Source organism: Phodopus roborovskii, unplaced genomic scaffold (genome assembly GCF_943737965.1).
Source record: "Phodopus roborovskii unplaced genomic scaffold, PHOROB, whole genome shotgun sequence".
Lineage (NCBI taxonomy): Eukaryota > Metazoa > Chordata > Mammalia > Rodentia > Cricetidae > Phodopus > Phodopus roborovskii.
Window position 1 is genome coordinate 10,906,290 of NW_026125278.1, and position 23,959 is coordinate 10,930,248.

The 23,959-nt window shown below is 38.5% G+C and overlaps 1 protein-coding gene across 4 annotated transcripts; it reads right to left on the minus strand.

Annotated features, from left to right (window-relative positions):
- Ifi44 (interferon induced protein 44) lies at positions 1-18,721 on the minus strand. 4 transcript variants are annotated; one of them, XR_007835166.1, is made up of 9 exons: positions 18,644-18,721; positions 17,978-18,441; positions 16,527-16,563; positions 15,212-15,407; positions 14,866-15,009; positions 9,284-9,455; positions 7,351-7,451; positions 1,845-2,408; positions 1-1,207 (listed from the first exon to the last, which is right to left on the minus strand). XR_007835166.1 is itself a non-coding variant. In XM_051195395.1 (9 exons), the coding sequence occupies exons 2-8, from the start codon at positions 18,429-18,431 to the stop codon at positions 2,223-2,225; spliced, it is 1,290 nt and encodes a 429-aa protein (XP_051051352.1). In that variant the 5' UTR covers positions 18,432-18,441; positions 18,644-18,721; the 3' UTR covers positions 1-1,207; positions 2,208-2,222. The 4 variants fall into 4 exon arrangements, 3 of the variants coding, with proteins under 3 accessions (XP_051051352.1, XP_051051339.1, XP_051051330.1); XM_051195395.1 differs by having other exon boundaries at positions 2,208-2,408; XM_051195382.1 differs by having other exon boundaries at positions 1-2,033; positions 2,208-2,408.
- Positions 18,722-23,959: the final 5,238 nt, after the last annotated feature.

Sequence of the window (23,959 nt, forward strand, 5' to 3'; positions counted from 1 at the left end):
AAATGAAAACAAACATTTATAAACAATATTTGGGAATTTGGGCATTGTTCTTTCCAAACTGCTTCCTGCTGGTAGAGGGCCCTATCTTGGGGATCCTAAGAAGATGTAGAAACCGTAGCTGTAGTGGTCTGCAAGGCTGCGTTGTCCCAGCTGTTTTCCTTTTGCCTTTATATTTATTACAATACATCCCAACCACAGTCCCCCTTCCATTCACTATACCGAGCATGTCCCACCTCTCAACTCCCTTCTCCCCCAAATGCACTCATCCTCTGTTTCCCTTCAGAAAAGAGCAGGGATATGAACTGAACATGCCATTACAAGATACAACAAGACTAGGCACAAACACTCATATCAGGCCTGAGCAAGACAACCCAGTAGAAAGGAAAAGGTCCCATGAGCAGGTGAAAGGGTCTGAGATGTCCCTACTCATTCTGTTAGAGGCGTCTCACAGAACACCAAGCTAACAACCATTCATGTTTGCAGAGGACCCCGTGCAGACCCATGCATGCCCTGTGGTTGCCTTGCAACTTCTGTCTCTGTGAGACCCTCTGAGCCAGGTCCCCGTGTTCTCCTGGCGTCCTCAACCCCTCTGGCATCTGCAATTCTTCCACCCCCCTCAAATGCATGCTTCCCCAAGCTTCAAAAGGAGGGACCCAGTGGAGATCTCTAATTTCTCTCCACCTAGTGTTGGCTGTGGTTCTCTGCATCTGCTCCTATCATCAGCCCAAGGAAGCCTTTCTGATGACGATTGGGCTAGGCAACAATCTATGAGTAGAGCAGAATACCATTAGGAATCATTTTATTGACTTTTTATATCATAGATCTCTGTTATAGTCATCTTTTTACTAATGTTGTACAGGTTGAGTTTTTATCACTTGTAACTCGTAGTCACAACAGTAGCATTTGAAAATGAAAGACACCTACTTGAGTAAGATTTGGGTTTTATAACAACAAAGCATTTTATTTTTCAAAAATACAGAATATCAATCCAACAGGAATTATGTTGATTTTCATAACTGGGTTACTCTTATCTTATTTTTCTATGTATCAAAGGACTATTATATCATACATGTGTTCCCTCCCTCAGCCCCCTTTTTCTTCCCTGCTTTGTCATTGTTCTGCTGATGAGTTAATTGTTACTATATGATCAATTGTCACATTTTTTTCCTTCTTTTTTGCACACATGGGAATATTTCCCTTCTGATACCTAAGAAAAGAGAAACAAAATGTTCTCAGTGGGTTTGTAGTGAGAAGCAACCAGAAGGATGCTAAGTGAACTAAGCTCGCCCTGGCTTATGAGCCAGTACACCACAAGAAAGAGACCTAGAGAAACCCAGGTGGCTGAGTCAGACAGCAAACTAGCAGTATTAGACTTTCCCAGTTCTTCCGGAATTAGCAGTCAATGAAGCGGGTATAGTACACTAATGTGATGAAGTGAGATTTAAATAAAATAAAGCAAAACTTCCATTTGAATGGTAACAGTGCAGCATATGCCAGTCACAGATTGATAATAGAACATACTGCGGGACAAGTTGAGTCCATAATCACAAATGATAATATTTACACTAAATGAAGAGGTAACCAATGAGGTGGAGGAGATCCTAAAATCATCACAAAACACTTTCACACTTGTACATTATAGCATTGTTTACAATAGCTAAGGATGGAAGCAAGCCAACTAGATGTCCAACAATGGGGAATGAATACAAAAAAAACCATGCTGTTTACACATGGTGAAATTTCTTCCAACTACAAAACAAAAAGTTATGTTATTACCAGGAAAATAGATGCAACTAAAGATGATTATTGAGCAAATTAGGGCAGTCTCAAAAGACAATATTTACCCCATTTTTGGTTCCTAGATCTTTAGATACATTTGGTCCTAAGGCGAGCACAGATCCTCTATGATTACATCCAATGAGAGACAGTGTTGATCCAATCCAGTTCTAGGTCCCAAGAGCAGTGTGAGAGTAGAGGACAGAGGTGAGCACATTATTTTCAGTCAGTGAAGGGATGTATCATTCTGTAATTTTCTTTTTAAAACAAGAGTGAAGTTATACAGATTTTGCAAAATGAAGGAGGAAGGCAGGAAGGAAATGTATAGGTTAAAAGTTAAATGTTAGTGCAACTCATATGTCAATAGCCCAGAGACAGATCTACCACGTAAGCCACAGATCCAAATAAAAAATTAACCAAGTTGGTAATACCTTCAAGCTCGTAGATCACAAGTCTACCTCTTTGTTCAAAGGCAAGTCTTCCAAGAAGTTATTAGCAGTACACAGGATCTGTCTCAGTGCCAAGAGTATTAGCCTGTCCTTCACAGGGTCCAGATGCCACTCCGAGACATAATTACTAACCACCAAGATGTCCGAAAAGGCAAAACCAAAGTCTCTATGGACTGCTTCTAGCTGAAATACAAATTTAAAACCCAGAGCTGTATAAAAATGAGAACATAGTTTGATCCATAAGAACACACATTAAAACAAATGTCAGTACTAGGGAAGAAACAGGAGGATGCCAGGGGACTTTCTGGTCTACTAGTCCTACCAAATAAATGAGCTATAAGTTCAGCGAGAGACTCTGTCTCAAAAAGAAAAGTGGAGATCAGTTAAGAAGATACCTAATTAAATAGTGACTTCTATACATGTATGTAATTACACACATAGAAGAATGAGCACACACCCACACCCATACACAGATGCATACATACAACCTCTCAGGTGTCTCAAAGTATTAAAATGTCTAATCCCAATGTAAATTATCAGAGAAGTAATAAAAAACAAGAGGTTGGCAACAAATTTCCTATTTAAAAAAATCATAATCAGATCCTCTGCAGCACTTTCTTGAGCAATTTCACATCAAGTTCCAGTATCACCATTATTTTTTCATTTAAAATGTTTTGATATAGTAAAGATGAATTAAAAATTAGTGGCATGCTCATGGATCATTAGGTTTAATACTGTGGAAATGACCACCCTACAAAAACCAAGCTACAGATTCAATGCAATCCCCATCAAAATTCCAACATAACTATTCAAAGAAAGTGACAAAATAGCTCTAACTTCATATAAAAACACACATACAAAAAGAAAAAAGAAAAACAGAAACAAGCCTGAATAATAAAACGAATGAGGGACTGGTGGCTTATCACCATTCCATATCTGAAATGTATTACTGAGCTACCGTAATAAAATCAGCATGGTATTGGCATAAAACAGACATATGTACCTATGGAATCAAAGTGAAAACCTAAACATCAACTCACACATCTATAGACACATTACTATTGATAAAGAAGCAAGAAAAACACACTGGAGAAAAATAAAGCACCTTCAACAACTGATGCTGGCCAAACTGGGTGACTATATGTAGAAGAATAAAACATCGATCTATATTTACCACCGTGCAAAAAATCCAACTCAGACAAAATGTACTAAATCTGACAGAAGAGAAAGTGGGGCATAGCCTTGAACTCGTTAGCACAGGAGAAGACCTTCAGAATAGAATACCATTAGCATAGGTACTAAGACCAACAACTAATAAATGAACCTCATGGGACTGAAAAGCTTCTGTATGGCAGAGGACACCTTTATTTGGGCAAACCAGCCACCTACAGAATATAAAAAGACCTTTGACAATTATACATCTGATACAGTGTTAGTATCTAAAACACACAAGGAACAACAAAATAATCTGAGCATTAAAAATAAGCAACGCAATTAAAAAAGATGGGGTGCAGAACTAAGCCAAAATCTCTCAAAGATAAAAAAACAAATGAGTGGGAAAAGCTTAAAGAAATATTAAACATATTTAGCCATTATGGAAATGCAGATCAAGATTACTTTGAAACTTCATATTACTACAGACATAATGGCCAAAATAAAACAAATGATAGCTCATACTGGCAAGCATATGGGGAAGAGGAACACTTACTAATTGGTGCCATGGGGGGGGGGGAATGACAAACTGGTGCACCCACTATGGAAATTGGTGTGGTGGTTCCTTAGGAAGCTGGGGATGGGCCTACCTCAAGATCCGGCTATACTAGTTTTAAGCACATACCCAAAAGAATCCTAGAACAGATACTTTCTCATCCATGTTCATTGTACTCATAATAGCCAGAAACTGGAAAAGGCCTAGGTGTCCATATATTTATGAATGGATAATAAAAACATGGTACATTTATACAATGGAATACCATTCAGCTCTTAAGAAAATTAAATTATGAAATTCACAGGTAGAGCTGGGGGAGAAATCCTTTGTGCAGTAATCCAGACCCCAAAAGACTAATGATGCATGTTTTCTCTCATATGTGGATGTTACCTTTAAGGTTTTGTTATGTGTGCTACAATCTGAATGACCATGGAGGTTATGTACTTAGTAAGGAAATGGGCGGTAGAGGGAGAAATCTCCAAAAGAATAGGAAATCCAATACAGTGTTACTGTTACGAAAGGATAAAGGGGAAAATAGAATAGGAAGATTAAATAGGGAGAGGGATGGGAGAAATGGGTAAAAGAGGAAATATGAGGAAGGACAATTAGCACTGAAGGCAAGTTGTAAAACAATAATGAAACCTACTAAGGTATAAGATTCCTAGAATATATGCAATGCCCCCAGCTAGACATCCTATGCTAAGTAAAACCTCCTGTGCCAGAGATGAGTTATAACTTTTTATGTCATTGCCAAAAAGGGTCCCATGAATCGCCACCAAGAAACATCACCTGCTGTTGCCAAGCTATTAGTTTCTCTCCATAACGTGATAGTAATGACACCTATTTATATCATAAAACACAGAGAAATTGAGCCAGTGCCTAACCAAAAGCTTCACCCCTAAAGACTAGCATCCATGGTGCTAGACAGTGTTTTGCATGCTACTGGAGGAGAAAGATGATTATCTGTACCTTCTATCTACAATCCCTGTGAGCTACAACAGTGACAATCCTGAGCAACACTGGTGCAAATGATATGGAGTAACCATCCACCTTTAGACTGGATTTAAGGCACACTCCAAGAGAAGGAAATCATCCTTGAAACTACTGCAGTGGCCAAGGACCTGAGCCCAGAAAGGCCAGGGGCCTAGGATAAAACCAAATATTATTATTATGCTAAAGGATCAAAGCAATAAAATAATTCAAAGTGAGATTGTGATAGACACATGGGCCAATGCCTTATTCAACCTGCATGAGAGGAGCTTCATACAGTGGATGAGAATTAACACAGTGAAACAAAACTATACATTGGACAGAGAGTGAAAGACTTTGGAGTATTCAGCCCTAAATGTGATGTTCTCATCAGACTCCTCCCCGTCAAGGCTATGGATCTATTATGCAGAAGAGGAGGTTGTTAAGAATAAGGAGGGAGATGTGATATGTGGCTACAATAATACTGCATCTTCCAGACAAAAGTATTTGATACACACGAACTCACAGAGAATGTGACAGAATACATAAGGGTTACAAAGGTTCAAACCAGAGGGGGGGTGGTGAACACAGGCTCCCACCCCTAAATTGGAGTATCTGGTATTGGTGCCCACTGGCAAAAGGAAAATCAGTTGGAGTGTCACTAATATATTAACCTCAGGGCAGGCCCTGTACCCAGAAACAGTTGTCCAATACAAAATGAACTTCCTGGGTTTTTTGTTTGTTTGTAGGAGGTTTGTTTTATTTTGTTCTGCTTTGTGTTTTTAATTTGACTTTTGTTTTATGAGTGTTTATTTTTCTTACTATATTATCATCATCAGTATTTGCTTTGTTTGGTTTTGTGGTTCTTTGGGGTTTATTATTATTTTGTTGTTGTTTTGTTTTTGAAAATGAGAGAACATAAAGTTGGATGGGTATGGAAGTAGGGAGTAACTGGGACAAACCAGAGAAAGGAAACAATGGGTTCAAAATCTATGGTCCAAAAAAAAAAAAATGAGAACTCTTAAAAACACAGACATGGGATCTGCAGGGAAGTGAGGCAAAACTGGACATAAAGAGGAGTAAGAGGTTGGAGGAGGGAAGATTGGGAGGAGAGGGAAATCAAAAGGAGGAAGGGGATATCTGGGAACACTAAAAAGGAAGAACGTGACAGAATAAAGGTCAACAATATGATGACAAATAAAGAACACTGCCATGAGCAGGGAATGTGAGGTCTTAAGTGGTTTCTGTACTTGTGTAGAGTAGCAACGGAGGTGCATTGGGAATTCAAAGCAAACAACCAAAATGAATAGCAACTCTTTGATCTATAGAGATTCCCATGAAACTGAAGCAATTTTAACATAGAGGAGCTATTGTCCGCAAATTTCAGTTTTCCTTTTATAAGGCATGTACAGGATGAATCAATTTTATTAGACTTGTTTAACATTTAATTCTTGCTTAGACTAGGTCAACCTGAACGTGCACCACCTAGGCTGTCAATATAGCTCTGTCATTTCTTAGCACTATTAATAAACATTGGCAAAGGCTTGCTTCTGGTTTGTTTTGTTTCCTCATCTATGTATGACACAGTGTTAATTGTACCTATCTCTTGGATTATAACCATGATTGAAGAAGAAAAATCTATCATACACTCTCACAACTAGTATTCCCACAACTTTTTGCTTCCAATCAATTCTTCGCCTATGTTAATTTACAGAAATCTTAATGTTGAATATATAGAGACTTTCTAAAGATCATGATTCTCTAAGATATAAAATCATAAAATGGAGTGTCATTACCACTGGCTTCTGCATTTCTATGTACTTCAATATCTAGCTGTCCATTAAGAACACCATACATCTCAAACATTCTACATTTTTGCCCTCTAATACATTGGTTTATATTTCCCTGCTTAAATTATTTTCTTCTTTGTCTCTTCCCTTACTATAATGCTTAAACACTATCTCTCAGAATCAGTTTTGCAGTGAAATAATCCCCTGTGAATTTTTTTTTCCTTCAAATCACCAAGACATATTATCTTCACCATTTTCTTACATGGTATATGTAATCATGTCTTATACCTCTGTCTACTTTCTCTTTTTCCACTTCCCTATGCTCTCACTTCTGTCTATACAATTATAATCTTTTTAGTACAATAATCATCTTTATCATCTGTGTATCAGATTACAGGCTATAGTATTGGTTTGGATCACAAAGAAATCAACAAATACTTGTTGAATTAAATTAAATTGTAGCAAATATAAACAAACATAAAGTTCAACACAAGGATAAGTTGCATGGATTTTAAATCTTCTAAGCCTGGGAAATGTGCCCTAACTATTCTAGCAATCATTTTACTTCTTCTTCTTAAGTTTAATTGTTAGCTATTGTTCTTTGTAAGTTAAATATTATGTATACCAATGACATTTCTCATGAATGCTCACACATTACCTTGTGCTTCACAGGGTGACAGTTGTATATGTCTATAAGATCTCTTTTTGTAATCAGATCCAGTCTATCCACGTGCGTAAGCAAAACCACATGCAGAATGCCTGTGTCAAAGAAACACATAGGATTATATCCTTTCAGATATCAACAGCTTTTCTAAATTAGTAAATTATCAGTTTTGCTGCAGGCAAGCAATGGGGTGACTTTAGATTTAGGGAGTTCTCTACCTCCTGTGCCCCCCACCTCTCTCTCTCTCTCTCTCTCTCTCTCTCTCTCTCTCTCTTTCTCTCACACACACACATCCACTGGAATTTCTTCTGCATGGGATATACCCTTTGTTCTAAGCTGAGAAATAAAGCTTCACAAGTTACCACTTAGAAGGACTAACTAAAATTTACACCATATAATTGCCAATTGGTATTTAGTTCTAAATGTGTTGTCTTTAATGGAGAGTAGAGAAAATGCCAGAGATGAATAAGATACTCCTACTTCACAGTTTTGACAAAAGCAGGTTCCCACATAAGATTTTACAACCTTTCAATTTCAGTGAACAGGTAAGTCAGTCATTCCTTGCTTCTCAGTCAAATTTGTGATGGGCTCTTACCCACTCCAGTGGATAAAAACAAGAAAGGCAGAGTTGGGATTCAGAACCACCAGCTTGTGTTTGCCTTCTGCCTTCCTGCTGCCTCTATCAACCAGGCATTTTATATGTCTGCTCTTTTCCTTGCTAGAATGTTTCTTTCTGTCTTCTAACCCTTTAAGGGCAAGGAAAGATTGATGGGAGATGCCATTCTGTACATATGTTTCTCTTATTGGTTAATGAATAAAGCCCTGTTGGCCAATAGGAAAGCAAAATAGGAGGGACTAGGAGACAAGGAGGATTCGGGAAGAGGGAGGAGGAGATTCAAGATGTAGGACCAAGAGAGAAGAATGCTGGACCCTCTCTCTGGTAAGATAAGACCACGTGGAAACAATTAGATTAATAGAAATAGGTTATTACTTAAGACAGAGCTAGCCAATAAGAAATGCTAGTAACAGACCAACAGCTTTATATCTAATACAGCATCTCTGTGTGTTATTTGGGGCTGGTGTGGCTCTGGGACCAGGCTGGCAGGAAAACAACTCATAACAAAAGATGTAGCATGTATGCAGAGGTCTCTATCCTGCCTGGTCCCACAGCCCATTAGTCCCAATAAACACACTGAGGCTTAAATAATTATAAACTCTTTGGCCAATAGCTCAGGGTTCTGATTGGCTAGCTCTCTCTTAATTATTAACCCATTTCTTTTTAAAATTAATTTTTATTTAAATTAAAAACAATTTTATTTTACATACCAATCCCAGATCCTTCTCCCTAATCCATTCAATCTAAGTATCTCCATGTGGTTTTGGCTTACCAGAGACTGCCAAGACCTCTTTCTTCCTCGGCAGCTACATGACATCTCTCTGGCAACTCACGCTCTACATTCCTCTTCCTGGCATTCCCCTAGTCTGGTAGCCCTGACTATTATTCCTATATGACTACATCCTGCCTGTGCATTGGCCAAAACAGCTTTATTCATCAACCAATAAGAGCAACACATATTCACAGCATTCACAAGGACATCCCCCATCAGTAGCACTTGGTTAAAAACTGCGTAACAAACTATGAAGGTGGTGTGTGGTTGCGCCTGGCTACTCTTCAACTTGTATATTTACAAACAAAATAGTCAGATGGATTTTCTATCATTTTAGCAATTGTAAGATATTGGGGGAAATTGAGTTTAAGTCACACATACATAGTCACACAGCTATTGAGATCTCAACTGAATGAAACCATGCTAATGAGCCAGAAAGACTCACATTTGTGATCATTGTAGTCTTTCAACTCACTCCCCAAATTTCTACTGTGAAGTCCAGTCAGTTACTTTCAGTAGCAAAATAAAATGACACTCACCACATCTTATCAATGCCCTTCGAATCCTTTTTATCTTTGCCACCAGTCCATAAGAGAGCTGTTCAACAGAAGTGGCATCAAACACAAACACCACACAATGAATTATGTCCTTCAGCTGTGAGTCATGAATATAGTTTGGATGGTTTGATGTGATTGATTCCCTGGAATTGAACTGTAAAGTATGTCAGAAGTCAGAGCATTCAAAAAAGAAATTGGAATCATTACACAGTGTGTATTTATTCATAAACTATATTCCAGTCCTATGTATTTGAACAATAATACACAGATCTCTGATATTAAGAGGCTAACCATAGATGGAGAAGTTGGCAATTGCATAAATATCTAGTAGTTCTTTCACACAGCCTGATAATGCTTCTGTGATCAAAGAATATATAACTTGGAGTGTAAGAAAACAGAGTTCTTCTCAAGAAAATGAATAAAACTGTGGCAGGAAGCACTCTAGATAAAAGAAACCATGTGTGTGAAGACATGGGTCATAACACTGGGAAAAAAAGTTGGAGGCATCACACTTGGAATGAATTGGGACAGTGCTTCATGATGAAACAATACCATTATTCTTGAACTAACAATTTCTCTGTCAGAATCTGTCTCACAGAGATAGAGGCATAAAAACAAAATGGAATCTGCACAGTGTCTTGATTCTAGGTCTATTCATGCATCAAAAACGTGATATACCAGTAAGCCATAGGACATTACCACTCTTTTAAAAATGAAGAAATCACAAATATGTATTTTTTCGATATTGCAAAAGGGAAGCAATAAATTATCATGGTTTCCTATAGAAAAACAAAGGGATTTGTGTTAATTAAACAGAGAAAGAATCAATTTTTAAAAATATTTTTATCCTAAAATTTAACTTTAGATGTATAAATAATAAATCATAAAATAAAACAAAATCAAATGTTAAAACAAATTCATAAATCAAGTTAAACTTAGTTGGGATAACTAGAGACAAACTATTTCTGACTGACTAAAATAGTATAACTTGTATGCACCATAATGATATATGATTTCATGCTGAACATAGTATAAGAATCTGCTAGAATTGATCTATTATCTCCAATTTTGATTCTCACTTTACTAAATAATATTAAATATGATTAGGTAACTTGCTCTAATAATGGAGTCTGTTCTGAAGCTACCATGTGACATGAAAAAAATTAGTTGTGACACAATACTCTCTACTGTCCTTGAAAACAAGAAAAAGAACTCCCAATTGAGGAAAAAGTCGACAAAAACATAATTATAAAAGCTTAAATAAAAATTCTCTAGTCTTGAGCAACAGTGGAAAGGCTACCCTGATAATGAGATTGATAACTCATTGATGGAAGATATAACAAAATGGCGCCCAACGTGGACTTAAGAACTTTCACTTAAAACTTAACAAAAACTTACAGATTTTAGAAACAAAAGAACAAAGACAAGCGAGGCTTCTTAATAACATTTTTCTCAGTTGGGCTCTGTTTTGCTAGAGACAAGCAGAGATTTGTGCGGCTCCTTTAAGGGAGGTTTCCTGACTCATCATAAGCTGCAAAAAAAAAAAAAAAAAAAAAAAAAAAACCTGCATGGCTTTTAAGAAGCTCTGCTAACAATTCAATGGTGTGTATGAGCAGCTGGAGAGAGTAGCTGGATATGGTGGCACATGCCTTTAATTCCAGCACTCGGGAGGCAGAGGCAAGCAGATCTCTGTGATTTCAAAGTAAACCTGGTTTACAGAGTGAATTCTAGGGCAGCCAAAGTTACACAGAGAAACCCTGTCTCAAAAATGTAAAAATAGAAGTGTAAGAAATAAAGTAATAAAAAAGCCACATAAAGGTGAAAACCACAAAAAGAGTCTGGATACTATATGCTATTGTATTGTCTTAAAATTATTTGACTGCTGAGGAAATGGCAACAACTGTTAAAACAAATGCTGCTGGATTAATCCAATTTATATATTTTTAAAATGCCTTGACTTCAAAATTTAAGTCTAAGGACAGGTTACTGGGGAAAAGGATTTCTACTTTTGTCTCCACAGAAAATGAAAACCTGTGGATTCCTTCCTTACTAACATGGTTTGATCAAGCCAGACCCTCTGAAGCATTGTCCCTGGGACAAGGTAGCCTTACAGACCACTACAGCCAGGATTTCTGTCTTCTTAGCATCCTCAAGACAGTACCCCCTACCAGCAGGAAAGCAGTTTGAAAAGAATGACACCCAAATTCCCAAATATTGTCTATAAATGTTTGTTTTCATTTAAATGGACTTGGTTATAAATGGTTAATAATCACAAAAAATCTCTTTTTAAAGGTAAAAAGGATATTATGGCATAGGAATATATACTTTGTTTTGGAATGGATTTTCATTTATTGATACAATTTAAGGTCAATATTATGATATGTATTTATCTCCTCTTGTATAGGTATTGTGTTTATACAGCTCATTTAAAAATGGATAATTTATTACAGATTTAGATAGTTAGCTATAATAGTCAAAACTTTAGTTAGGTGAGTTAGGTTTTCTAGATATACAGAGATGTATTTGAGATGAATAGGCATCCTTCAAACCTTTCAAAGACCTACAGAATATGGCATTTAAAATTGTTTAGGGTTTTTCTTGACAGTGAGACATGAATGCTCCTGGCAACACCACCTGCGTCAGAAAGGAAGATGGACATTGAAGAAACTCGTTATGGGGTTTGCTTCCAATATGGCAAGACTAGCCATTTGGACAAGATACTGCTCTTGTCTGGACTGTTTGACTTTATGCTGTATAAACTGGACATGCAGGACTCACAGGAAAGTGACTGCTGATTCAAGATGGACATTGCTATAGAGTTCCTGTTTCATGGAAGAGTCTGCTAGACAGTCTGCCGGACACAGAGGAAAGTGACTGACTGACTAACTGCCAATACAAGAAGACAGTTTAAAGTTTCCTGCGTTGCTGAAGAGTCTGCTAGACACACTATGGCCTATGGGCTGAAGATGGAAGATTACAGAAGAACAGATTCGGGATAGGTAGGAGGAGATTCAACATGTAGGGTGGGGAGAACATAACGCCGGCCACTCTCTCAGGTAAGATAAGACAACTTAGGTTGGTAGAAAGGGATTAATATTTAAGACAGAGCTCGCCAATAAGTAATGCTAACAACAGGCCAACAGTTTTACACCTAATACAGCATCTCTGTGTGTTATTTGGGGCTGCTGTGGCTGTGGGACCAGGCAGGCTGGTGGAAAACTGCTCATAACAGATAACTAACCAATATGCCACACTAGAGCCCTCATCTAGCAGCTGATGGAAACAGAAGCAGACACCCACAGCTAAACACTGAGCCAAACTCCTGGAATCCAGTTGCAGAAAGGGAGGAGTGATAAGAGAAGGGGACAAGACCAGGCTACAGAAACTCACAGAGACAGCTGACCTGAACAAGGAGGAGCTCATGGGAAACCAACATTACACTTACTCAGACCCTCTGAGCATGGGTCTCAGTTAGAAGGCCTGAGCAGGCTAAGGGACCTCTGACAGTGGAACCAGGATGTATCCCTGGTGCAGAGAAGGACTTTGGGAGCACATTCCCCATGGAGGGATGCTCCCTGAGCCTAGAGGCAGGAGGGAGGGCCTAATACCTACTCCAAACACCTTGACAGATTTTGATGATCTCTCCTGGAAGGCATCACCCTCGCTGTGGAGTGGGGGGAGAATGGGATGGGAGTGGGGTAGGGGGCATGGGAGGGAGAAGGAACTGAGATCAATATGTAAAATAAGAAATAATAATAAATAAAAATATAAAAAGAATCTCTGGTCTTTAATTTTAATGCATATATATGAATTTATAAGTTATCTTATCAAAAAAAAATATGTGCTTCCCTGAAAAGTGAAAGAAAAAAACAGCCAACAAAGTAGCAATAACTTTTCTAATGCTACAAACCAGGGCTTTGTGAAAAAAACAACAGATTCCAATGCAGGACAGGAAACATAAAAGCTCTGGCAGGGTTATCTAGTTCCAGCACAGAGCAAAAAACACAGGAAAGACTTGTGTTTCTGTCAAAGGACCTGTGGTTTAACTCTTAGAAGTCCTTAGTGATCACTGCATTTGGAAATGGAAAAAACACAATGTATCAAAATGCATCAAATACACTCAGTTTAAACTGAGTTCACAATGATAATAATAACTTATTATTAATGACAAGTACTCAGAAAACAGCCAAGAGCCCATCTCTTATATTTCCAAGGCAGCTTTACGTTTTCTACCAGTATGTTACAGCAATTCTATTTTAATCAAATGAAGACCAGCCAGCCCCAGAAATGAGGTTTAACTAATTGTAGTCATAAATAAAAAGGACAGCAGAAATGTGAAATCTCAAAAAAAGGGAACGTTTTCATGTTAACCTAACATTTTTGTTCATTGTTAGAAACAAACCAGTTTTTAAAAATTGTATCATTACTGTTTATGCCCTGACCGCCGGCTCCCCTCTTGTCTGTCCTCCCTGTCTCCCCTGACTCCTCCTTTGCTTTTTGGATAATCAACCGAACATGGTATGTCAGGTTAGCAGTGAGACTAGGCACCTCCTCTCACATGAAGGCTGTCAGAAAAGTTTATGTGTATTGAGGTTTTTCAGATATCCATTTTTAACCAATACCCTCAAATGGCAAAAAGGGATCCGATATCACATGGTTTCTGAGGACACTAATTCTACCCCTTAAAGGCTTCACCCTCAAGACATAACTACTTCCCCAAGCCTCCACCTACCAAAGCCATCACACTGCTGTCTGGGACTTTCAGCATATGAGACCTCGAAGGAAATGATTGTTCAGTCTCTAATGCCTGGCTGGCTTTGTGTCAACTTGACACATACTAGAGTCGTCAGAGAAGAGGGAGCCTCAGTTGAGAAAATGCCACCATAAGATCCAGCTATGGGGCGTTTTCATTATGTGTGATTATGGGAGAGGGCCCGCCCATTGTGGGTGGTATCATCCCTGAACTACTGGTCCTGAGGTTTATAAGAAAGCAGACTGAGCAAGCCAATACACAGCTCTCTGCCATGGCCTCTGCATCAGCTCCTGCCTCCAAAATCCTGCCCTGTTTGAGTTCCTGTCCTGACTTCCTTTGAGGGTGAATTGTGATGTGGAACCATGAACTAAATAAACCCTTTCCTCCCCAATTTACTTTTGGTCATGGTGTTTCATCAAAGCAATACTAACCCTTACTAAGTCAGTGGCCATGCTGTGATGCTCAAAAATGCAAACTTCTGAAATTAATAGCCCCAGGAAAGCTCTCACATTTCCAAGCTTCTGCCTTCATATGTCTTGCTGGCAAAAGTGGTTATTTATATAATTCATACAGAGGGATGTCTGTTTCACAGAAAGCAGTCTAAGCAATTGATGGCTGTTATGATGGGTGTAACAGAAGGATACACTGTACTTTTCTTTTAATTCTTAGTGAAATTTCTATCATAAAGGAACAAAGGAATTTGAACAAGTGCTGAATTGATGATCTTAGTCCAGTGTGTGAAGTGGATGGTGGGAAGAAGCAGGCATTTTAAAAATCAATCAGTGATTTTTAAGAAACAGTAAAATCTTACCTGGTATCTGTCCGGAGTGTGGCCTTTTAAGATGAAGTGTATGTCATCAAAATGCAAGCCAGCTTCCTGACTCAGTCCCAGTGAGTCACACAGAACAAATGGCAGGGGGCTACCATCATTCCCGTAGATTGAATATGTCCTATACTGAAGAGTCGAGGACAGCAACTTTAAATTTATATATATATATATATATATATATATATGTATATATATTATATAAATATTTATATAAATATATATATATATATATTTAAATAAGTCTACATGAAATTTATTGTCAAGATGGTTGGTTTCCCATACAGTGAACTTGAACTAAAGAAGGCTGGGCAGCCTAATCTGTATTTACCTTGTCAGATGTCCCATTTATGCCACAGCCCACCATGGCCTGGTGTGTGATGCTGCCTCTGAAAACAGACTTGACTGAGTTGACAAAGCTAGACTTTCCAGCTCCAGTCGGACCCAGCAGCAGAATCCGTGCTTGGGGAACCAGGTCTCCATATGGCTTATATGTTCTCAGGATATGCAATAAATGATTCTGTATCCTATTAAAATTCAGCACATTTTAAGAATTAACTGGTCAGCTTACATGACCTCACCATACACCTTCTAAGAATTCACTTATCTTCCTTATAGTATTTCTGATTAGCAGCCTGCCTTCTTCACTATACACACAAGACTGTTGGTTTGAAGGAGAATGTCCCTTGTAAGCGTTTGGGAAGGTTATGGAATCTTGAGAAGGTGGAACTTGCTGAAGGAATTACATCAATGAGGGAAAGATTTGAGGGCTTATGACCTCAGCCACTTCCTGTTCTTGCTCGCTGTGTTTCCTGATTGTGGATGAAATTGTTGTCAGTCATCTCCCTGGTCCTCGTACCATGGTTTTTGCAGCTCTTACTATGCCTTCCCTCTCTTGATGGTCTCTGTCCCTCTAGATCTGGAAGCTGAAGTAAACACTTTCTTCCTCAGTTGCTTCAGTTGTGGTATTTTGTTATAACAACTGAAACATAGCTAATACACTAGCCAAACATAAGCCATATTGTAAAAGAAACAAGAACAATGCAACTAAAACTGTTCACTTATGTTACTATATCTTGCAAATTCAGTATTAAATATCAACCATGACATATGTGAAGATTAATAATGATGAACTTTAAAAGGTTTATAGAAGTGGACCATTTCTAACATGTTCTCAAAACTCATTAATAGATGCTCTGAGCACATTCTAAAGAAAAAAAATGCTAAAAGAACTCTAGCAGGGCAGTGATAGTGCACGCCTTTAATCTCGGCACTCAGGAGGCAGAGGCAGAGGCAGAGGCAGAGGCAGGCAGATCTCTGTGAGTTCCAGGAAAGTCTGGCCTACAGAGCTAGTTCAAAGACAGCTAGAACTATTACAGAGAACCCCTGTCTCGAAAAGTCAAAAAATAATTCTAAAACACAAGGTAAGCAATTTTCCCCTAAGTATGTATCATTAAAAATAGCTTCTCCCACTCACTGTTCTTTTAATGTTACTAGTGTCGACTGTTTTATGATTAAAGACAGGGGCTTTTGTTATTCTTTGATGGTCTATATATTAGCTGTAATAACTTGTATGATCAATTTTGTTGACATACATATCATAATCAAAATTAATAAAGATCTTTTAAAAAAAAACATTGACTTACAGAGTGATGCCTTTTGTCTTTCTCTCATCCAATAACTCTAAGGAAAATAACAAATAAAAGAGTTTATAAATTCTTAAAATATATGTCTGTTCAAATGAATGTGAGTAAATTCATTAGAGACAAATATGTAAGTAGTCTTTTCACAGAAGAAAAGCAAGAGGAGAAAATTTACATTGCCTTTTTTGGGGAACACAAGACCTCAGGAGAAGTGTCTGCAAATGAGTTCTCCACTCCATTCAGTGGCAGTGCAGACATCTTTGCCTGATTGGGAACTGGATTGCAAGTGACTTCTGAATTACAGAAGCAGAATTTGGAAATATAGACAAACCAAGGAAAGACTAATATTAACTGATGTTTTCTCTAAAAGTGGTAATTGGTCTGAAAGATACAGTGTGAAGAGATGCATAAAAATAATTTTTAAGATAGGCACAAGTTTTTGTCAAAGCCAGCTATTGGTAGGGTCTTCCTTTCAGTGGAAGTGTTCCTGGGTCAAAAGAGAAGATAAAAGTACAAAAAGCAAATTCCAGCCAGTCCAAGGAGAGTAGCAGCACAGCAATGGCAGAGGGCTAGAGGCAGGCCAGTCAGTATGGGTTCAGCGCAGCCTTTCTTTTTAAAGGAAAATATTTTGAGGGGGGTAGATTTAAAACTGAAGCCATTAGTCTAACCATGTTGTCAAATCTGTAGTAACTCTCGCTATTGGCCCATATGTAGAGCAAGCAAGGAATAAATTACCAAAAGCAGAAATGACCAAAATATAATTAAGCTTGAAAGAATTAAAAACTGTACAAAAAAATAAAATCAAGTCTTTCAGATTTTTATAAAGCATTCTCTGAAGTTGCCTCAGTGCCTGAAAGGAAACTTAAAACCACAATTATGTGCAGACTCACTGTAAAATAACATTCAGCAAATCTATGATAAAATTAGACTTTATCCTGACAGGAAATAAGGAATGTTTGAAAGCAGAAACAAAAAAAAAAATGTAAGAGCTCTTAAGAAATTAAAATGAGTAATCAATAAAATTATGAATGTAAGTTGTAAAACATTAACCAAGTACAAATGAATGCAGCTGTTGATTCTTTGAAACTGAAATGAACTGATAACTTCCTACCTTAACCAATGAAAGTCGAGTCATTATGAGAATGTAACACAGTCAAACTCAAAATTAAAAAATAAAATAAAAAAAAACTGATGACTACATGAAAGTGGAGTGGGGTTAGTATGAAGTCTAAAGATAGCATGATCCAAGACAAAAGTGTAGATCTTATGTTAAGTGGTCTCATTTCATAATTGGATTTTAGCAATTTCTGGTCAGGTGTCAGTGTGGCTCAATTTCTCCTGATTGAAGAACCCGAGAGATCAAAGGTGTCTTTTGCACAGGGATATGTATGTCATCTAGAATCCACCAAACATGCAGGGGAGAACTCCATAGACTTGCCAGAGCAAATACATACCTGTGCATCGAAAAGTTTCACAGTCGTCAATGGACATGGGAGAACATCTAGGAGGCAGTCCGAGCTTTTTACAGATCTCTGAACTTATAATCACATTTTTCTCATCTAACATTATATAGAAACTAGGAATACAATCAAAATTTTCTCTATCATAAAACAATGAAGCTGGAAGATATGGTCCTATTGTGCATTCTGAAACTTCAGTCTCTTGGAGGGCAAAAAGAGTGATAAAAATCTTTTTTTTCTGGAAGCCCTCTTTCAGATAAGCACCAACAACACAGTTTCTGCTGTACAGCATGACCATGGTAGGACCATTATCCCAACATTTCCAGAACAGATCCTGCTTAGAGAACTTCTGCACACTCGCCTTATAAAGAAGACAAAACTGTTTTCCTCCAAAATAATTCTGCAGGCATTTTTCTTGCAACCATGTCAAACATGTTCTCATGGCCATACTTCACAGCCTAGTGGGAAAGCCAGAACAAACCCTCATTAAACCCTGAAGAGCAAACAGATGCACACAAAACTTTCATTTCCTCTTGTTCTGTCACAAAACACAAGACATTAAAGAACATGGGGCAAACACACAGCAAGAAAATCATTACCAAAATGTTCGTTTAAATAACTGCTTTTAAAAATTGTAAGTACTCTTGTAGCCACACGTACCTATATGAAGAGTCCGCACGAAGGCTAGCACAGAGGACAGCTTCTGTCTCGGTAAGTAAATAGAAACCTTTCCACAGCCCTCAGATTCCTGCTTAGGAAATGAAACTGAAACTCTGCCAGCCTAGCCCTACTGGCAACGAGCCAACTTCTGTAGTAATGGGGCCACCTTTTTCCCCCAAAATAATATTTTTACCTTAGTCATCCTCACGCTTCAGTCTTCACAGGCCCATCCCCACATCACCCCACCCCACCTGTTTTTTTTAATTTGTTGAGGTTTGTTATGTCACCTAGTATGTGATGGATTTTAGAGAATGTTCCATTTGGAGCAGAGAGGAAGGTATATTCTTTTGTGTTTTGATGGAATGTTCTATAAATGTTAAACCCAATTGAGACATAACTTCTGTTAGTTCTTTTGTTTCTGTCTTGTGGTCCTGTGTAGTGGGGAGAGTGGGGTGTTGAAGTCTCCAATGATGAGTGTGAGGTTTGATGTGAGCTTTGTGTTTTAGTAGTGTTTCTTTTACAGATGTGGGTGCCTTTGTATTTGAGAGTTAGATGTTCAGAACTGAGACTTTGTCCTAATGGATTTCCCCTGTGATGAATACGAAATGTCTGTCTTCATCTCTTTTGATTAATTTTGGTATGAAGTCTAACTTGTTAGATATTAGGGTAGCTACACCTGCTTGCTTCTTGGGTTCATTTGATTGTAAGATCTTTTCCCAACCCTTTACCCCGTGGTAATGTCTGTCTTTGATGCTAGATGTGTTTTTTGTATGTAGCAGAAGGATGGATTCTGTCTTCGTATCTATTCTGTAAACCTGTGTCTTTTTATAGGTGAGTTAAGACCATTAATGATGAGGGAAAGTAAGGAACATTGATTGTTAATGCTTGTTTGTTTTAGGTTTGTTGGTATTGTGAATATATTTACCCTGCTTTACCTTTGGGTTTTGGTAAAGTGGGATTATCTGTTGCCTGTTTCTTTGTGAGCATAGTTAACTAGTTTGGGTTGGAGTTTTCCTTCCAGAACTTTTTGTAGGGCTGGATTTGTAGGTACATATTGTGAAAATCTGGCTTTGTCATTAAATATCTTGTTTTCTCTATATAGTGATTGAGAGTTTTTCTGGGTATAGTAGCCTGGGCTGGCATCATAGACTCTTAGTACTTGTAGAACATCTATCTAGGACCTTCGACTTTGAGAGTTTCATGAAGAACTCAGGTATAATTTTGATAGGTCTCTCTTTATATGTTATCTGGCCTTTTTTCCTTCATTGCTCTTAATATTCTGTCTTTATTCTGTATGCTAGGTGTTTTGATTATTATGTGTCCAGGGGTCTTTTTTCTTTGTCCAGTCTATCTGGTGTTTGGTGTTCTTCTTGTACTTTCATGGGCATGTCCTTCTTCAGATTGGGAACATTTTCTTCAATGATATTTTTTTGAATATGTTTTCTGCACCTATGATCTTCCTGAACATAACTCCAGGGCCACAGACCTCTTCAAACTTAGAAGCTTCTGTAAGGCAAAGGACACAGTCGACAAGACCAAACAGCAGCCCACAGACTGGGAAAAGATTTTCACCAATCCTATATCCGACAAAGGGCTGATCTCCAAAATACACAAAGAACTAGTCAACAAAACACCAAATAACCCTATTAAAAAATGGGGTACAGAACTGAAGAAAGAATTCTCAATAGAGGAAATCAAAAAGGCTGAAAGACATGTAAGAAAGTGCTCAACATCCTTAGCTATCAGGGAAATGCAAATCAAAACAACTCTGAGATACCATCTTACTCCTTCCAGAATGGCTAAAATTAGAAACACCAATGACAACTCATGCTGGAGAGGATGTGGAGAAAGGGGAACACTCCTCCACTGCTGGTGGGAGTGCAAACTTGTATAGCCATTTTGGAGATCAGTATGGCTGTTCCTCAGGAGAGGGAACTGGGATAGACTTGTAAAATAAAAAATAATAAATAAATAAAAGATGTGTTACATTTGTTTATGCTGTGCTTGTTTAATTGTGTAAAGATGTGCTACATTTGTTTCACCTTGCCTGACTTAGGCACCTGATTGGTCTAATAAAGAGCTGAACAGCCAATGGATAGACAAAGAAAGGACAGGTGGAACTGGCAGGTGGAGAGAATAAAGAAGAGAAATCTAGGCTTGAGTAAAACAAAAAGAAGAAGAGAAGGGGAAGAGAGCAAGGACAAAGAGGGGACACATCCAGGGCCAGAAGCCAAGCAGCTGCCAGACAAACAGACACAGAGACAGTAGTAAAGTAGGACAAACAGAAAGGTAAAAAGACCCAAGGCAAAACATAGATGACAAGAAACAGGTTCAAATAAGAGCTAAGGTAAGGCTGAGCCTTCATAGCTAATGAGAAGTCTCTGTGTCATGATATGGGAGCCTGGTACACCACCTGGATTTGAACTCCTCAACTTATATCTGTATTGGTTTTCTTAGTGCGAAGCACTCGCCTTACATGTCAGTAATATATTGAATCAGTAATATATTGAATCTGCATAGAGAGAGAGATTTCAATTGGCCAAACCATTAGCCTCATCTAACTCTCAAGACAGGAGTATGCCTTTCCTGTCACATAATCTACAGACCACAGACAGGCTATTGTTAAGATCTCTGATGAGCAGAGATCTCTAGCAGTGACGTCAGCACCAGACTGAGATGGTCCTAAATTATCATCTCTGGAGACTGTGGAAACAGCATAGCACCCAAAACAAGTGTTTTCCTTATAACCAATTCTAGGCCCACCTTCTACTAATGAACCAACCTACAAGTGATAATCTGTTAAATTGTTTTCTTTAAGACCCATAGGGTCACGCTATGAAGCACACACTCTCAGTATCATGTGGTAAATACTGGATGAATACACAAAGTCACAAACTTTGAAAAAACAAACACTTGTAGGGCAAAAGTCTCACCTACTCAACCACTACTCCAAGAGTTCGGGCACCAACACTTCCGTGGCCTCCACACCACCCATCTGACTCATGCTACACTCATCTTTTGTCTACTATTTAACATACTTTTTCATCAAGGAGGAATTGAATGACTTTGGCTACATAACTTGCTGAAAGCTAAGTCATATAAAGTTTCAAAAATCCTGAATAGCATGAATACCAACACGTGGAAAGTCCTACCACCCCTCAGTGTACCAGAGAAATATTTGGGGAATCAATAAATTATGGAAGATCTCCTCCTAGACAGTAGTATAAGGAGTAGGGTTTTTCCGCCCGCCGCTGGTCTGGTCCCGCCGCCTCACCAGCCCCAATTAACACACTGAGACTCTGTATTTGATATAATTCTGTTGGCCCGTTACTAGTTTCTTATCAGCTAGCTCTGTCTTAATTATTAGCCCTTTCTGTTAATCTAGTATTTCCACGTGGTCTTCTCTTACCAGGGAGCCAGCCGGCATTCTGCTTTCTCCAGACTCTCCATCTTGATTCTCCTTCCTACCTCCTCATTCCTCCTCATCTCCTAGTCCCGCCTATCTAGCTTTCCTATTGGCCAACAGTGCTTTATTCATTAACCAGTATGAGAAACATATCCAGAATGACATCTCCTGTAAGACCCTCAGAATGAGGAGTCTTCCAGGTTTGGTCGATACCCCAAGAACTCAATGTCCAGTCCAGTTGCTGCAAAACGCAAGAGGCTTTAATGAACAGGAAACGTTTGCGCATACGGGCTCCTCCAGCACGCAGGCTAGGGAGAAGCCCCCTCCCTTGGGCCCAGGTGTTTTTAAAGGCAAACCCACAAGCTTAGGGAGGGGGTGGGACCCTCTGTCCATTGAGTACGTGACCCTTGGAGGCCGGATGGTCTCGCTATTAGGGTCAGCAGACCTTAGGGCTTCAGGTGTGCTAATTAATCTTGTCTGGGCAAACCAGAGTTACAGCTATCTCTTGACCCTATTTACCACCTGTTGACTCACAGGAAAGGAGGGGCAGTGTGAATTCTTCTTATCTCAGGGCCTTGTGAGAGGAAGCTAGCAAATTCCAAGGAACAGATATTGGTTTCTAGGTTAGTCCATCATTAACATTGCTTTTTAGGTCTTTCACTCCCATCACAGTAGTTTGTTTCAACCTTCTTGGGGCCCTCTTCCAAGCCTTCCCCTGTGTGAATTTCAGTTTCATATTTGATTCCATGAGACATGTGTATGTTAATAAACCATTACTGGTCATGTTGGTTTTGGGAGCTATAGTAAACTTGGTCTGAGGGCTTTTACTCCCAAAGGGTGTGCATATTCCTATGGACGTCCCTCCATGTCTAACTCCCTTTCGGCACACTCACCTTCTATATTCTGGATCTCCTTTATGAGGGCTACTCTATGCTACCTCTTTATACAAAATGAAAACTTGTCACCTTCTGCCCAGACAGGCTCTTCATGACAGAGATAGCAAGGCTATGGCCCTGTAGTCAGCAAGAACAATGGTGAATCTTTAACCATTTTCAGCTTCCTACAAGCAACAATGGTCATGTCCCATTTTTTCTCTATATTATGTGGATAAAGGCCCACTTGATATTTGTATCCTCACTTCTACATCCAGTCACAGCCGTTTGCTACCAAAACTTTGTTCCCCATATCTTCTCTGTCTTTATTCATCAATTTTTATTCTATAAATGACTATTCAGTTTCTAGATATTTCTTAAAACTATCTTCATGAATATTCATGAAAGCACAGCTTCTCTTAAAACACTACTTTAGGAAAATCCACTTCCTCATACCCACCCTGGAGGAATCCTTGTCCTCTTAGTACCCAGAAATAGCCAGAAGAAAGAGTATCCTGGCTGAAGATAAAATAGACTGTCAAAATGCAGGAAGTTTTTGAACATATTTTTAAAAAGAAGACTAAGAGGCTAGAGAGACGGCTTCAGTTCAAGAGTGCATGCTGTTTGTGCAAAGGACCCTTTCAGTCCCCAGCACACACACTGGATGCTTCATGACCCCCTTCTGCAGTTTCAAGGGGATGAGACACATCTCCTCCATGTTCACCTGCACTTGTGTGTATATGTGTGCACATAGTTAAAGGTAATAAAATAAATATGTACCCAAATAATAAAATATTAAACTGAAAATTTTGAGGAATTATTAAGATTTACAGAAAGAGTTGGAAAGAATACTGTGACATTTATTTCCCTTCAACAATAGTCCTGACTTTGAGAGCTGCCTAGAGGACTTCATAATCATTTGAAGGACTTGCATGACAACCTTCCATGCTGACTAGCAAGACTTCATTTCTCAATAATTTCCCTTTGGACACATAGCTATGATGCCTTGGAATTTATTCAAACAAAATCAAGCATGGG